The sequence below is a fragment of the Propithecus coquereli genome, unplaced genomic scaffold, assembly GCF_000956105.1.
Source record: "Propithecus coquereli isolate 6110/MARCELLA unplaced genomic scaffold, Pcoq_1.0 Scaffold585, whole genome shotgun sequence".
NCBI classification, from domain to species: domain Eukaryota; kingdom Metazoa; phylum Chordata; class Mammalia; order Primates; family Indriidae; genus Propithecus; species Propithecus coquereli.
The window spans coordinates 565,793-583,053 of record NW_012151785.1 but is presented as its reverse complement, the minus strand read 5'-3'; the positions used below and the strand labels follow the sequence as shown (position 1 = coordinate 583,053).

Here is a 17,261-nt window from a genome sequence, read left to right as displayed (position 1 = left end):
TAGAAACACCTCCCGCTCAGCTCCAGCCATTTGCCAACATGCGTAATTAGTGTCTTCCATTTATTCAAAAGAAACTGGAATCCCATATTTTTGTGTGAAGTCTCTGGTTTTTTGAATATTGATTAGATCTTTTTAAAAGATTTGGGCCAACAAAACTTGCTGTCTGAGTGCCACCCTTATGCTGCCAATTAAAAGTTTAAATTTGACCCTATAGACTTCCAATGTGAAAGAATTTTTAGATTTTTAATAAGGTTGTTCTATGCCAAGGTTAAATTTTCTGTTTACTCTCTTGCTCTACTGGGAGCTCTGTTTTTGTGAGTACGTGTGCATGTGTGTGTTGCAAGAAATATGAGCTCTTAAGAGTAAAATTTGAATGCAATCCATTTTCAACAGAAAAAGCCTCTTACCCTTAGATATCTCAGGAAAACTTGGATTTTATAATCCTTTTGAGACTTCTTCTTATGTCTATGGAGTAAAAGTGCTACTTTTGTGATGGGTAGATTACTAAAAAACAGAATTACTCAGCTAATCAGGTAACTAATGCACAATAAAGCAATCCAACAAATGAAGGTACCTTTCAGAGGTATGAATATAGAACATATATAGTTAATTAAGCCATTTAAAGCAGAAGTATTATGAAAAATTTGGAAATGTTTCACTAGTTATTTAACCTTTGAAAAGGGTCATCTTAATACTGTGCTCATAGCCAGGTGTGGTGGTGTGTGCACGTAATCCCAGCTACTGGGGAGGCTGAGGCAGGAAGAGCACTTGAAGCTCAGGAGTTATAGACCAGCCTAGCCAACATACTGAGACCCCATCTCTTAAAAAGTTTTAGTTAAAATATTGTGCTCATCTATAAAGTTGTGTATAGTGGTTATCACTTTATAGGGTTGTAATGCATTTTAAATGAAACAAGTCACATTAAATACTGCTGAAAGTATAACTATAATTCAGTGAATGTTAATTGCTTTTCTTCAAGCAGAATTTGATATTCGATCTTCACCCAGGCCATTTCGATCCAACTCTTAAGGCATTGATTATTCTTTAAAATTGAATGGTGTTTAGTACATTCATGTTCATAACAGCATTATTGACAATAGCCAGAAGGTAGAAACAAACCAAGTGTCCTTTGTTTTGTTTTGTGTTTTTTTCTTTTGATTTTTGAATCAAGGTCTTGCTCTGTCACCCAGGCTGGAGTGCAGTGGCATCATCACAGCTCACTTTGGCCTCCAACTTGCCAGCTGAAGCCATTCTCCTGGGTCAGCCTCTTGAATAGCTGGGTCTACATGCACACCCGCCCGGTTAATTTTTTTTTTTTTTCCACTTTTTGTAGAGACAGGGGTCTCACCATGTTACTACCCAGGCTGGTCTCAAACTCCTGGGCTCCAGCCATCCTCCCACCTTGGCCTCCCAAAGTACTGGGATTACAGAGATGAGCTGCTGCACCTGGCCCCGAGTGCCCATTGATGGATGAATGGATGCCAACTGTGGCCTAGCCGTACAACAGAGTATTATCTAGCCTTTGAAAGGAAGGGAATTTTGACACGTGCTACAATATGGATGAACAAGGACAAATGCATGATTCTGCTTATATGAGGTACTTAGAAAAGTCAGATTCAGTGGCTCACGCCTGTAATACCAGCACTCTGGGAGGCCAAGGGGAGGATCACTTGAGCTCAGGACCAGCCTGAGCAAGAGTGAGACCCCATCTCTACTAAAAATTGAAAAATTAGCTGGGTGTTGTGGCACACACCTGTAGTCTCAGCTACTCGGGAGGCTGAGGCAGGAGGATCACTTGAGCCCAGGAGTTTGAAGCTGCAGTGAGCTATGATGATGCCACTGCACTCTGCCCAGGACAACAGGGTGAGACTTTGTCTCAAAAAAAGCAGCAGGGAGGGATTAAACTCCCCCTCCTCACAGCCCCCCCTTTATATAAAAATAATAAAAACTGTAAATAAATGTATGTATGTCAGATTCATAGAGACAGAAAACGCAATGGTAGTTGCCAGGGATGGGAGGAGTGAGGAGATCCTGTTTAATGGGTCCAGAGTTTCAGTTCTGCAAGATGGAGGAGTTCTCTGAAGGTGGATGTTGGCGATTATAGCACAACAGTTCGAATGTACTTACTGCTGCTGAAGTGTACACTTAAAAATGGTTAAGGTGGCAAATTTTACATGTACCACAATTTTGACAGTTAAACAGTCCCCCCAAAATGGTATTTAGTAGCCATCTCAGAAGTCGGTAAGGCTGTTCCTTTAAACCAGGGGTCATCAACTCCTGCTGGGCAGCTGCCTTATCTTTTCACTGCCTGAATGCTAAGAATGTGTTTTACATTTTTTAAATGTTTACATTTTAAACATTGTATAAGTACCTACATAATGTCCTTTGATTCTCAAAGCTTAAAGTATTTCCTGTCTTGCCCTTTTAAGGAAGATTTGCTAATGTTGTTGCTAAAGTAATTGTCATTTGAATGTGTTAGTTCTGCCACTAACCAGCTCTATATCCCACTTAAATATTCTCAGCTCATTTTACTATGTTTAGGTAATATTTGCCCTATCTCTCTGGAAGAGTTGTGTAAAGATCCAAAAGATAGAAGGTAAAACTGAAACACAAGTCTTATGTGTGCTTTACTTTGTAGAAATTGACCGTTGGCTTTATTTGGTTACTCTCTGTTCAAAGCAAGTATATTTGCTGATCAACTTCCTGTGCTTAGTTGATCAGAGTTGTTTAATTACAGAAAGCCTAAAGCAGGTCCTTAAACTTTTTTATCAGATCAACCAGTTGGGAAACCCTGGTATTAATGGAAACAGTTAAAACATGGCTGGTATGTGATAAAAGGCTCCCCTTGAGTTTAGCTATGTGTGGTAAGTAAATCACACACTGATGTTTGGTGTCTTCTTGCTGGAGATAACTTTTTTCTGACCTTGAAAGAAGTAACTTCACTGATTTGAACTAAGTTTTTGTTGCATTTTGGTTAGAAAATAGAAAGCTTTCTGGGGAATAAATTATTCTTAAGAGACACTTAATATGTTACTGGTGTCCCAAAGAGCTTTGAAGCCTTGTAGATCCCAATGTCTTTATGTTACCCCTAGTGTCTATGCCAAAGTGGATTCCCCAGAAATCTTGTTATTTGGTAGCTGAGAACTGGTGTGAAAATCCTCCCACTAGGGCCAAGTAGAAACCATGTTCTTAAGACATGCAAAGCAAAGGGCCAACTAGAAGCAGTAAATTGCAGCTCTTTCCAAAGCAGTGAGCAGACTTCACACTCCTGTGGATCTGTTAATGAGTAGAGGTCCAGAGGAGTTAGTCTGAAGTTGAATGTTTGGTAGGAAATAGTGTCTGCAAAATTATTGTGCTTTCAGTTACCTAACCTTTGTCAATTTTTCTACTAACTAACAGTGTGGCAAGGGCACCTTGGCTATTGCTTTGTTTTATGTTGATTCAGAGTGGAGCTTACTGCATTTTGGCTGTTTGAAAGAACCCTCATTACACTCAAAGTTTAGGTCTGATAACTAAGCCTTTGCCATGTGGTTGCAGATACCTTTTAGGGTTTATTCTCCTGTGCCTCGTAGTTTATTTTTTCCACTTTAGGAATTTGGTCTGATTATAGTTCACTTTCAGCCCTACAGCTTTTTATTGACTTTTACTAGTCAAAAACAGTGGTTGATCCTAATTATACTGAGCAGATTGTTTTAAGTTAGCAAGTTGAGTATACATTGAATATACATTTTCCAATTTTTATAATTTTTCAACCACATTGAATACAGTTGCAAACTCAACTGCCATGCCTACAGTCTGAAATACAGCAAGATGACGTAGAGATGGTATGAACTTCAAGGACATACCTCCCATTTACTCTGATTAGTGGGCTTTGTTGTTGTTTTTTTTTTTTAATGTTTTGGTCCCTCTACCACACACAGACAGCTGTTTATAGATGGTGTCTGCAGTTTCTGTTTGCGTCTGTTTAAGAGAGATAATTGTGGCACTTCGTGAAAGCCTAAGAAAAACTTAAGCAGGTGAGCTATCAGAAGTGTTCAGACTGGAGCGATTCCTGGAGGGAGTGGTCCTTTCATCTATCAGCTGAAGCCATCTGGTGGGACACTCATTGCAGAATGGTTAGTCCTGACGTGTTTTAACTCAGCAACATCACTGAATTCCACAGGCTTGACTCACAGAGCTAAAGGACCTGTAATAAGGCAGCCCCTCCTCCACAGCGCCCCCTTTGTCTCCCTGACACATGATGTGGAACAAATGCACCTTAGGTACAGTGTTGGCTACCTCAAGTTCTGATCCCTGTTTGTTTGTGGAGCTCCAAGAGAACATGAGGTTTTAAAAGCTTCTTCGGGCACCCCCATTCCTGGGGAGTTTCTTAGTTTGATTTTTCTTCACTTCATAAGACTGGCATTTTGTAACCACAAGCACTTGTGGCATTTTGTGTTGTGAGAAATTTATTTGTAGCTTCCTCTTATTTAGACTTCGGAGACGATGTTTAAATAACTCATTGAAACTTTTGTTTCAGAATTTCAAATGAAATGCCTATTGCTGATCTTTTGCACATGAAAACTTTGTTCATTTGCTGTCAAGCAGAAATAGTTCGATGTCTAGCTCCTGAACTTCTTTCAGCTGTGTGATGATGCCGGGTCCCTCTGCTCATGACCTGCGGGAGGCTGATGCAGCGGTGCAGGCGTGGGGGCAGGCAGGGTCGTCAGCCCTAGCTCTGAGCTTCGCTATAGCCGGTCTTCTCACTGCTGCTGCTTGAGTTTTCAAAGTTAATATTTGAAGGACCTGTCCGGAGTCTAAAGGTTGTTAATACTGTTTCCAAATAGTGTGTCACCTGCTTACATTACAACCTTAAACCCATTGACAGTGGTAGTGAAGTTCTAAATTATATGACTAGCAGGAAATGATTGAGGTCGGAACTTCAATAATAAATCGCTGTTAGGAACAAGTTAGAAAGTGAAACAAAGATTGTGAATGTGAAAATATAAAGTTGTATATGGATTAGGCAAGTGGTTTGGGGAATTTATTTCTTGGGAGTTAAGTCTTGGTTTCCTTATATTACCTTTAAAACTTATTCTCCTGTTTAAGATGGAATATTTATTTTAAAATGGTGTCTCCATTTTACAGTACTTATTTAACCCTTTGATGCTAGGGTACTACGCAGTATAAGTCTATTTCAGTTTCTTTTTTCCTTCTCTCCCAGGTGGTCTCCGAGGGGTAGCACGAGGTGGTCTGGCAGGACTGACACTTACCAGCCTCTATGCGCTATATAATAACTGGGAGCACATGAAAGGCTCCTTGCTCCAACAGTCACTCTGAAGATTTTGCCAACTCATGAATGGAGGACACTTCAGTAGTCAGCCAGATCAGTTTATCAGTCAGTCTGGAGTTATTCTCTTCTACCTACAAATAATTTGAAACATTGGAGATTCTGGTTTGCTGTGATGAAGATCGTGGATGGCTGACCAGAACTGGCACTCTTCCCAGCCATTAGGGGGTTGAAGGCAAAACCCTTTGGTGGCTCACTGAGTATCGTGGTTCTCTTCTCCGTCAGAGAAGACCTCACACCTACCTGTTCTCTCTCCTCCCCCCTGAACTGGAAAACCACTTACTCCCAGAATTCGGGTCATGCTTGTCAGTACTATATCAGCAAGTCTGTTCACTTAATGACCAGAAACTGTAATGTTGCACTGTATTCTGAATAAAGGGTGAAAATAGAACCAAAGTTATAACTCCAAAATAAGCATAATGTCTCCATTTAAAAGCATCTACCTGGGTATAAAGTGAAAGTACTCTTGGCATTTTTTTCCATCCCAGCTAGGCCAAAACAATGTGTTTTCATATTTGGGTTGAAATGAAGGACTACTGGTGGCATTCAAGATTCTTCTCCAGTAGAGCTGACACTAAACATAAAGGTATTTAAGGTTAACCATTACTCAATTTAGTGTGCTAGAACAATCTGTCCAGCAATCATGCTTAATTCTGTACATATGAACTCACTCGTTACTGGGAATAATTTAGAGCTGGATGTTTTTCAAGAACATGGGAGTTTGTTTCCACAGAATGAAGTTAGTCACATATAACTGCACTGTAGGTTACACACATACCTACTACTGTACTGAACACCTGGCAGCTATATGTATGAGGGAGAACAAAGACCTTTTTGGGTGCATCTAGTAAAAGGGAAACCCCAGCATAAAAGCACTGAAACTTAGCTAAAGTTTAAAAAAAAACAAAAAAAAAAACTAAGTTTTGAAGAAAAGACTGAAAATGGAAGAATAATATACCTGTTCTTTGCTAATCTGATTCATAAAATACACTGCCATTGGTGAACAGAATATACAATTTATATGTTCCAACTGTTTCTCAACTGTACTCTGAACCAAAGGTTATCACATTTATACAACATGACAGCACATTTTTTGACAAAATCATTTTACAAATAACACAACAACTATGGCCATTATGCTTTTAATGGAGACAGATACAAAATGCATCAATGCAAAAGAATGTTTTACATACTCATTAACATAGTGATAATGTAAATTACACTGTGATCATGTAAAATACAGTGTGTTAGACCTCAAAAAAGAAACTACAAAGTTTGCTGCAACCTAAGATACTGGAAAGGTTCCGTAAGTTGGTTTTGCCCACCACCTTTATTACAATAGTTCTAAACGGTATCTGCAGGGAGATTAAAAAGTAATACGAAGCTCTTTTCAGCTGTGGTTCAAAGAAATCCAGTGAAACTGAGTTGAATGACATTGTGGGACCATGAAATTTCCCCAAAAAATATTTCCAGTAACACAGGCAGTTAAGAGGCTTAATAGTTTTCAAAGCCTGAAAAGCAGCAAAGATATCTCATCTTAGAGAACTGAATTTAAAAACATTATAAATCCCACTTCTCTCCTACAGAGACTTTTTAAAGCATGGACATGACTTTAAGGATTTTGAGAAAACATCAATAGTTTTCATAAAGCTTCAATGAACACCCGAAGGCACAAGTGTTGAAAACGGCCCGTTCACTAAAATGTCACTGCATTGTACTTTCGGAGGTACAGGTATGCCGTGCTTGCAGTGAGAGGACAACTTTATCCCTCATTTAAAAGCACCAGGTGTCAAACTCAGCTTCCACTTACACAGGATGCACCAGTAATCCCTAGGATAGTGAATGGTTCAAGTACTATATGACATTTCCAACATGTATTGGCTATTTGCTCTCAGCGGGCACCGAAGAGGCTAGATCTAACCTGAAAATAGTCTTGAAATAAATAGTCCCTCTAAAAGAGCTCACTGGATTCTGTAATAACATTTAGAAAAAGGAATAAAGACAAAATTTTGCTGAATTTCTTTCAAACGAAAAACAATGTAGAACTGATATATAGGCTAAGAAATTTGGTAATTCATGTCAAAAATTGCCAAGATTATCAATATACATTTTGGTAATAACTATATTGGCAAGGTTAATTATTTGTGCAAAATATACTATAGAACAGAAAAATCATATTTCAAACCCCTAATAGAAGAAAACCGACAGCAAGAGAAGCATCTAAAGGACAATCAAAAGGTTAAGGAAGTGTACTAGCTTTGGAATACGTCAGTACACTTTGATTACAGAACTAGTTCGTTTTTAAAACTACAGTGTTTTGGTGTACTTCTAGTAACAGCCCAATCTAAGGAATCTTGGAGGCTTGTGAAAAAGACCTGTCCACCCAGATGCCGCATCTCTAGTGTGGGGGTAAATTAATACTTCTGTGAGACGGAAGGAACTGAATTGCCTCAGCATCAGCGACAACCTTTTTCTTTCACACAGTAACTCATAATCCGATGACTTATTTCACTTCACTAGTTCAAAATTAAGCAGGAAAGGAACTAAGCTGACTGGTCAGACCCAGAAACAATGATTTGGCAAGCTGTGGTCACTCAGCTCATGGGTACGTGATAAACTGCAGAAAAGCTGTTCAACTCCAGTCGTCCGTTCCTTTACATCTGTAAAGAGAGGTCCATAGATAAGAAGTTACTTCACTGGAGAATAAAAGCAAAGTCTCCCCACCTTAAAGTCCAGACTCATTTCTCAATACAGCCATAGTTCATTGTATTGCACTTCACAGATACTGCATATTTTACAAATTGAAGGTTTGTGGAGAGAAACATGAGGAGAAAATTTTTCAAATAAAATTTTTAAAAAGCGTTTGTGGCAACCCTGCATCCAGCAAGTCTATCAGGACCATTTTTCCAACGGCACGTGCTCACTTTGTGTCTATATTCACATACCGGTAATTCTCGCATTATTTCAAATATTTCATTATTTTATCTGTTATGGTGATCTGTGATCTTTGATGTTACTACTGGAATTGTTTCCGAGTGCCAAAAACTGCACCCAAAGAAAATGGTAAATGTAATCGCTAAACGTGTGTTCTGATTGCTCCACCAACTGGCCATTTCCCTGTCTCTCTCTCCTCTCCTTGGGCCTCCCTATTCCGTGAGACACAATACTGAAATTCGGCCAATTAGTAACACTACAGTGGCTTCTAAGCGTTCAGGTGAAAGGAAGAGTCCACATCTCTCACTTTAAATCAAAAGCTGAAATATTAAGCTTAGTGAGGAAGGCACGTTGAAAGCCAAGACTGGCTGAAAGCTAGGCCTCTTGCACCAAGCATGAATACAAAGGAAATGTTCCTGAAGGAAACAAAAAGGGCTACTCCAGTGAACACATGAATGGTAAGAAAGCAAAACAGCCTCGGTGGTGGTGATACGGACAAAGTTTCAGTTGACTGGGTAGAAGATCGGACCAGCCGCAACATTCCCTTAAGCCAAAGCCTAACCCAATCCAGAGCAAGGCTCTAACTCTCTTCAATTCTGCGAAAGCTATGAGAGGTGAGGAAGCTGGCAAAGAAAAGTTTGAAGTTAGCAGAAGTTAATTCATGAGATTTAAGGAAAGAAGCCATCTCCATAATATAAAAATGCAAGGTGAAGCAGCAAGTTCTCCAGAAGATCCAGCTAAGATCGTCGATGAAGGTGGCTACACTAAACGGATTTTCATGGTAGATGAAACAGCCCTCTATTGGAAGAAGATGCCATCTAGGTCGTTCATAACTAGAGAAGTCAATGCCTGTCCTCAAAACTTCAAAGGACACACTGACTCTCCTGTCAGAGGCTAATTGGTGACTAAGTTGAAGTCAATGCTCATTTACTATTCTGGAAATCCAAGGGCCATTGAGAATTAGGCCAAAATCTACTCTGCCTGTGCTCTAGAAATGGAAAAACACAGCCTGGATGACAGCACATCTGTTTATAGCATGGTTTACTGAATATCTCAAGCCCACTGCTGAGCCCTACTGCTCAAAAGATTCCCTTCAAAATATTGCTACTGACTGACAATGCAGCCGTGGTCGCCTAAGAGCCATGATGGAGATATACAGGTAGATTAACATGTTCGTGCCTGGTAGCGACATCCACCCAAGGATCAAGGAATAATTTTGACTGCAAGCCTTATTATTTAAGAAACACATTTCATAAGGCTATAGCTGCCACAGATAGTGATTCCTCTGATGGATCTTAAATTAAATTGAAAACCTGGAAAGGATTCACCATTCTAGATGCCACTGCAAACATTCATTATCCAGGCACAGGACCTCATGCCTATAATCCCAGCAACTGGAGAGGATAAGGTGGGAGGATCAGTTGAGGCCAGGAGTTTGAGACTAGCCTGCACAACATAGCAAGATCCTGTCTCTACAAAATTTTTTAAAGTTAGAGGGGCATGGAGGCAAGGCATAGAGGTACACGCCTGTAGTCCCAGCTACTCAGGAGGCTGAGGCAGGATTGCTTGAGACCAAGGTTCAAGGCTGCAGTTAGCTATGATTGTACCACTGCACTCCAGCCTGAGTAACAGAGTAGGACCCAGTCTCTAAAAAATTTTTTAAAAAAATGTTTTAATTAAAAATCCACAAGAGGAGGTCAAAGTATCAACATTAAGAGGAGTTTGGAAGAAGCTGATTCCAACCCTCATGGATGACTTGGAGGGATTTAAGACTTCAGTGGAGGAAGTCACTGCAGATGTGGTGGAAATGGCAAGATAACTAGAATTAGAAGTAGAGCCTGAAGAAGTGAGTGAATTGCTACAATCTCATGATAAAGCTTTGAAAGGATGAGTTGTTTCTAACGGATGAGCAAAGAAAGCGGTTTTTTGTTTGTTTTGTTTAGTTTTACTTAGGGTGGCTGTGTAACAAAGTGGTTTCTTGACATGGAATCTGTGAACATTGTTGAAATGACAACAAAGGATTTCGAAAGTTCTAGTAACTTAGTTGATAAAGCTGCAGGGTTAGAGAGGATTGACTCCAATTTTGAAAGAAGTTCTACTGTGGGCAAAATGCCATCAAACGAGCTACAAGAAATTTTTCGTGAAAGGAATGGTCAATCAACGCAGCAAACTTCACTGTTGTCTTAGTTTAAGAAATTGCCACAGCCACTCCAACCTTCAGCCACCGCCACCCTGACCAGGCGGCACCCATTAACATCGCGATAAGACCCTCCACCAGCAAAAATTTCATGACTCTCAGATGACTGTTAGCATTTTTTAGCAATAAAGTATTTTTTAATTAAGGTATATATACTTTTTAAGACATAATGATATTTTTTAAGACAAATGATACTTAATAGACTAAAGTACAGTGTAAACATAACTTTCATATGTATTGGGAAACAAAAAAAATTCCTGTGACTTGCTCTGTTGGGATATTTGCTTTATTGTAGTGGCCTGAAACCAAACCAGAACTATCTCCAAGGTATCCCTGGTAAACTAATGGAATCCACATGGCATCTCAAAATTCCTGACGGCTACATCTTTAAAGGTTACCAAGCAAGTTCAAGTGAAATACATGAACTTTTGATGAGGTTCCTCTCTCCCACCTTCATCTGCTTAGTATTTATGCCATTTAACAGGAATGTGGTTCAATGAGCAAAGTATGACTTCATATGTAAGACAATAACATTTATTGTATAAACAGCTGTAATCTGTAATATTCACACTGGTGGAATGTACTCACCTGTAGAGGAGTTCGATACAACCACTTCTCTTTGTCAACTTTCAGTTGCATACAGGCAAAGAGATCACACACTGCAGGGAGGCCATAATGGTCTGGGGGAAAGTTATGTTCCTCCTGTAGGGGTGGATTAAGTAATACTCCCTGCAATAAAACCAAAAGGATGGGTTGCTTCGTGACAACTAGGAGGCATGAGACCAACTTAACTCATCTTCCAAATAATGTCTATAAAGAATAATGTAAATGTTAGGCCACTCTCTCTAATAACCAAGAACAAAGGTGACAACTGTTATTTCTACCCCAAATCTTTTCCATAAAAAGCAGTAAACAGGCTGGGGTTCTTTCTTTCCTGCAGGATGGGACTTGGGGCCTGGAAAATACACAAAAAATTCAGGTTGAACCATCATAAATCCTCCATTCTGTTGCTAAGATGGCCTCAGAATTAATACCTCCACCAAATGTAGCATTTAACATATTTAAGGATCTGATCCATTTGCAAGGTTTGGGACTGTGAAAGTAAAACTTTCAACAATGCTATTATGACGTCTGCGCTCACCTGGGCCTTCTTTCGAAGTAGCCATTTGTCTTCTCCAGACAACAAATGACTGAGGTTTCCAATCTTCCTCCCTGGCAAGACCCAGTCAGCTGTGTTAAAGGGGCACCAGGAAGTGGTCACAGGGCTTTTAAGCTTTTGCTTGCTAGCTCTGTCCTCGGTACTAGGCACTTCCTTGGGTCTTCCTTCTTTGCATGGGGGCCTGATGAGCCACTCTGACAAGGGACTGTTCCTTATGACTTGGAAGGAATCAGCGATTTTAGAAGGATCCATTGCCTTTGGTGCTTTAGCTTGTTCCATTACCTCTTTTCTGGAAGGACAGAGCCACATGTTCAGGGAATCTTTATGCTTCTCAGGCTCAGGTTGGGATTCCACAGATATCCCATTTTTATCCTTTCCCTCTTTCTTCAGAAGCCATTTACACAGAGCTTCCTTCTCACAATTCTCATCACACACACAGTCTGCAAAGCTCATGCAGGGCTCATTGGCTTTGCAGACCTCCTCTACTTTACATGGTTCCTGATGGCTCTGGACAAGCCAATCCTCGGTAATCATGCTGGGTGGGGACAACGATTTCTTAGCTTCCAGATGGTCATTCAGGCACTTCAGATTGCCCAGGTTTTCAATCTCCACACCTTTGGGCTGGTTGCCACTACAGTTGGTACAGGAGTCAGGCTTGACAAGCCAATCACTCACACTGTAGGACTGAAACAAGAGCTTAAACTTCTCACTGGTCTCAAAGCTGCCATTCTCAGGCTTCTCCACCTTATGGGACTCCTGGGGAGTCACCAGCCAATCAGACAGGTCCATCTCTTCTTGATCAGGAAGCTCTACATCTTCAACCTTTTCAATTTCAAGGGAGAAAGAACTGGTAGCAGAATGGCTATTACACTTTTGATAACTTGGTTTTTCAGGAACTTCCTGTTGCTGACTCTTGAGGAGCCAGTTTTCCAAGCCCTTTAGGTTGCCCCAGACATTACTGAAGAAATTGCAGGATCTAGCAGATGTCTACACAAGAAGCATACAATATTAGTTTGCCAGAACAATTACGACTGCTTTGGGGATTCTGTCTACATATTTACTGTCTTGCCCAGTGTTTCTGAAGTTGAGTATACAAAACCAAGAGGCAAGGGATTTGTGTTTAGATATAAAAATATATATGATGCCTGTGTAAATAATTTTATTTTCTGTAATTTTATAAATGCTTAAAAATATTAAAGGCAAACTAGGAGGAAGTATTTCTAGCATATTTGATAGAAAAAAGGTGAGTATCTCTATATAATATGCCTTTATGAAAAAGAACACAAAAATGGGCAAAGGATATGATCAAGTAAATCATCAAAAAAGCCTAATACACATGAAAATACTCAACATCCTTACTAATCAAGACACTCAAAACAAAAGCAAAATTGATATTCTGTATCAAATTCAGAGAGAAAAATTTGTAAATGACTACCACTATTAGGTTTGAAGGAAGCAGGTACCCTAAATACTCTAATGGTGGGAACATAAACTGTTGCCAACTTTCTAGAAAGCCAAATTGTCAATATATATCAAAAGTCTTCAAGAGTATGCAGAACCGTAATCTAGTAATGCAATTTCTAGAAGTTTACTCCTAAGGAACTAATCAAGAATACACACAAATATTAGCTCCTGGATGTTTAGGGGAACTTTCTTTATATCCAGAAAAACTGGAATTTAAGTTACAGCCAATCAATGAAATATTACATAGTATTAAAGATTTTACAGAAGAAATTAAATAACAGAGAAATATATTCATGCTATATTGGTGAAAAAATCTACTTACCAAAACAAGACTTATAGAATGATTTTTTAGAAGTATACGTATACACAGAAAAATGAAGTATATTAACAAAAAATGTTAGTATTTGTCTCTTTGTGTTGGGATTAGGGTATTTTATAAATATATATTTATTTCCTAAACTTTCTGTCTATGGTGAAGAGATGTCACTATTGTAATTAAAAAATTATGTTCCACACTACAACTAAAAACTAAATAAACACACATACTACTGGCTAATAACCCAATCTACTACTACATCTACCTCAGAAACAATAAAGGCATCGACACACCTGAGTATTCTCCAAGGTCTGCTTTTGGGTGAGCCAGTCCTGGGGGTTGGTGCTGGGTAGGTAAGGAGCCTGACGACCATTTGAAGGTTTACTTCCAAGGAGCCATTTGTTGAGAGGGACAGCTGTGATGCTGGGTGCTGACTTCTGTTAACACACAATACTTTGTGTTGACACACAATACTTTGCTGTTTAACAAGGCAATGTCAAATGCAGCAGAAAGCTCACCAGAAAAACAGAAGACCAAGGCTCTTTAATCTTGTCTCGCCACTCACTCTGGGCAAGTCACATACCTTCCCAGAGCCTCAATCTTCACAATTATAAAACAAGGGGTATAGCTGATCTCTAGGATTCTTCTCAACTAAAGCATCTAGGAACCTTTATTCGCATTGCCTTTAAAAATAAATCATCTCTATAGTGTCAACATCATTATAGGCAAAAAAAAGGAAGAAAGAAATCACCTCTACGAATTATAAAAAGAATCCCCAAGAGAGAACCAATACCAATAAGATAGCTGATGGTAATTTCCTATGAAATGACTGGTAACAATTACTTTCTTATTCAACACTTATAAAACATCTAAATTTCTATTTGACATTCAATCTTAAAGGAAGCATTCAACTGAATACACCAACTCATTACCAGTGGTGGCTTTTTACAAATAAATAGTAGCCAAAAAAAAAGTGATTTAGTCAAAACCTAAAGGAAATATCGGTTACCAGAAACAGAATTGACATTTTACCTGCTCTGGCATTGGGATACAGCCTCTTTTCTCCAGGAAAGGCCCAATATTTGATGAACTAGCATGAGCCATCAGGTGCTCAGGAATTTGCTATAAAATGAAGACAATTTAATCATGTTATTTATGCTATGCTTCCATATTAAAAAAATTAAACTGTAATTCATAAATTTCAAAAGTATTAATCAAAGCATCACAATTTCACTGGAATAAATATTGCTCACACTAAATTCAATGACCTACAAAGTACTTATCAAATCTGAGAGTACTTTATCTACTACATAGCTGTCATCATATTAGAAATCTTTACCAGAATTTGTAGTAGTATTATTTTTAATGAGACCCAAATGAGACCATGTTTGGTTCTTTATTAAAGACCATTCAAGCCATAAATTTTACAAGAAATGTCAAAAGCATTTAGATAGCATGTAAGATAAATTCCAAAGACTATCAGTGAGTCAGTACTATATTCCAAGAACCAGCAGCCTAATGTTCTATCCACTTGTTCTACTAGAACATGAAATTTATGAAGCTAACCAAAGAAAGCCACTAATTTCACAGTAAAAATGTAATTCCATTTTAAAAGACTATCTGTGAGTCCACAGACTTGAGAAGTGTCCTATGAGATCAAGATTACTCACAATGGTCTTGAGGGACCCAAACGTGGTGATGGTCTGGCGCAGAGCAGTTGTGTCTGCCTCAAAGAGCAGGACAGTTGAATCTTCTGGCTTAAGGGTCAAATTGCCCAGTCTGGGAAAAAAGCAAAATTTGGCTATTTTTAAGGAGTATCTGTTTCAACTTCATCCAAAACAAAAGCCAATTGTGAGTAATTTTAAACGATTGCACTTTTGTAAGCAACTCAACCAAAGATAGTATCAGCTAGTATAATATTAAATATATAAAGCAGAATGATCTTACCACAGCAACAGAGAAGTCAAGTTAAATACAACACATGCAATGAGTTACTAAACTGACTTTCTTTTATTATACCAAACTGAAAGAGCCAAAAGTCAAAACAAGCAAAAAAGGGTCTTTACCTCTCCAGGCACACAGAGACTTGATTGGCTAGATCTTTGTTTTGGCTACACTCCAGTTGATGAATAAGACAATTGAACTGGCCCAACAACTAAAAGAAAAATGAAACCATCTAGCCACAATGATACCAAATGCACCAGGTATATTCAAGTTAACAAACAGCACCTGAGATTAAACTTTTATCTGATCCATATTAACACTGTATTATAAGGAAGACATTCTCTGGCAACCAGAAACCATGCTCAAACCAATTCTAGCCATGCAGCCACCTTACCCAGTAGAGTTGTTGGGCCTGCTGCTGAAGTGTCTCCTCTTTAAGCTGATAGATGAGGTCTACCTGTTCATACAGCCACACCTCACGGCTTCGAAGGCATTCCAGGTGACGGCTTATGCAACTGTGAATCTGCGCTTTGACCTAGGAAACACATGTTATAAGCCCAAAGAATGATGTTTCCCACAGAATAGTAAGGTTCTTAAACTTTTGGGGATCACGAATCCTTCTAATTATCCAATTGCATCTATAAAGTATCTCCCCAGAAAAATGCATATACTCAAAATTTTGTCTATAATTTCAGGGCTCAGTGTCCCAAAGCCCATCCATGAACCTACTAAAGCCCTATGGACCCCAGTTTAAGAATCCCAGCCATAAAGGCAAACCTAAGCTCTAAAATCCTCCTTCAATTCCCCTCCTTCTAAGAGGATTAGGTTCAATATGGGTGTCCTAAAGTAATCAAGAGAAAATACAAGGATGTACCAGGAGATATTGATCCCCCTCAGTTATCCATACAATTTTCAAACCTATGGCTTTACAAGTTTATCAGCAGAATAAGACAGAGTATTAACTTAGTAACTAGCTAGCCCTTATCTCTATTCCTGCTCCACAGAATGAGCAGTCCATTTTTAGGAGGCCAATTTAGTAAAGAGATGTGCAACCACAGGTCAACAGCTAGAAGACCATTAGGGTAGATGTTTTAAGTGAAATTGTAAACTAAATGTTTCTGGAAGCATAAACCATGATGCAAATGGTGGCTAAATACAAAAATCCCAAGGAAAAAAGTCAAAACAGGCTATAAATTATTCATGAGAATCACATAAGAAACTATTTTGTCTGTGTAGTTGTTGTGTTTCCAAGTCATGTAATACTTGGTCAGTGTATGCCTCACCAATAAAATGCTATTGGAACTAACTACAGATTTCATCCTGGCTTACCCTAACAAAGTCGTTTCACAGAACCATGCCACTAACAGGTTAAAGGATGATGGGAGCGTGCTGATGTGCCACACTGTATGCATCGAGGGGATGCAGCTGAGCAGTACACCGCTCACTCATTTCATCATTTTTACTGAGGACGGTGCCTGGCACCACAACCACACAGAGTTGCAATCAAAAATGCATGCTCAACAGAATTCTCTAGAATGGTACAGGATTTTCTAGATTCTTCTAGCATCTGCCTTATTTCCCAATGGGATCGAAGGCACCAACATATCAGGCAACTGACTGGGATTAAGTAGACCATGGAGGCACAGGGTGAAACTTGCAGTTCGCACTGAGAGGCCAAGTCTTGGCCATGCTCAAACCAGTCCTGTGCTAAGAGTCCTGACGAGGGAAGAGAAAAGCACATGTCACACCTCTCGCAAGTTATCTTTGATCTGCTGTTCAGCCCGTAGAACTCCACCAATAGCAAGCTCCAAGTCCCTCCGTGCATCACTACACCTCAAAAGGGGTCCTCTATTACTGGAGCAGCCACTCTGGTCCTGTGAGGTATTCATTCTGCTCATTGTTCCTTTAAAAGAAAATA

General features: G+C 39.3%; 2 protein-coding genes across 6 annotated transcripts in view; one reads left to right on the top strand and one right to left on the bottom strand.

Annotated features, from left to right (window-relative positions):
* Positions 1-5,740, top strand: part of TIMM23 (translocase of inner mitochondrial membrane 23 homolog (yeast)) — a 23,705-nt gene extending 17,965 nt beyond the window's left edge. Inside the window, exon 7 of the mRNA XM_012658405.1 lies at positions 5,204-5,740. Coding sequence (XP_012513859.1) covers positions 5,204-5,319 — 116 coding nt within the window. The 3' untranslated portion in view covers positions 5,320-5,740. The remainder of the gene's footprint in view (positions 1-5,203) is intronic.
* Positions 5,741-6,455: 715 nt separating this feature from the next.
* NCOA4 (nuclear receptor coactivator 4) overlaps positions 6,456-17,261 on the bottom strand; it is a 23,616-nt gene continuing 12,810 nt past the window's right edge. For 3 of the 5 annotated variants that reach the window (XM_012658403.1, XM_012658401.1, XM_012658402.1), the window contains exons 2-10: positions 17,092-17,246; positions 15,738-15,878; positions 15,466-15,554; positions 15,070-15,178; positions 14,432-14,521; positions 13,693-13,836; positions 11,602-12,606; positions 11,049-11,189; positions 7,827-7,989 (exon numbers count right to left, since the gene is read on the bottom strand). In XM_012658403.1, the coding sequence (XP_012513857.1) occupies positions 7,984-7,989; positions 11,049-11,189; positions 11,602-12,606; positions 13,693-13,836; positions 14,432-14,521; positions 15,070-15,178; positions 15,466-15,554; positions 15,738-15,878; positions 17,092-17,241 (1,875 nt within the window). In that variant the 5' untranslated portion in view covers positions 17,242-17,246 and the 3' untranslated portion in view covers positions 7,827-7,983. Of the gene's footprint in view, positions 7,990-11,048; positions 11,190-11,601; positions 12,607-13,692; positions 13,837-14,431; positions 14,522-15,069; positions 15,179-15,465; positions 15,555-15,737; positions 15,879-17,091; positions 17,247-17,261 lie in introns of all 5 variants that reach the window. The other 2 variants (XM_012658400.1, XM_012658404.1) reach the window with 2 other exon arrangements.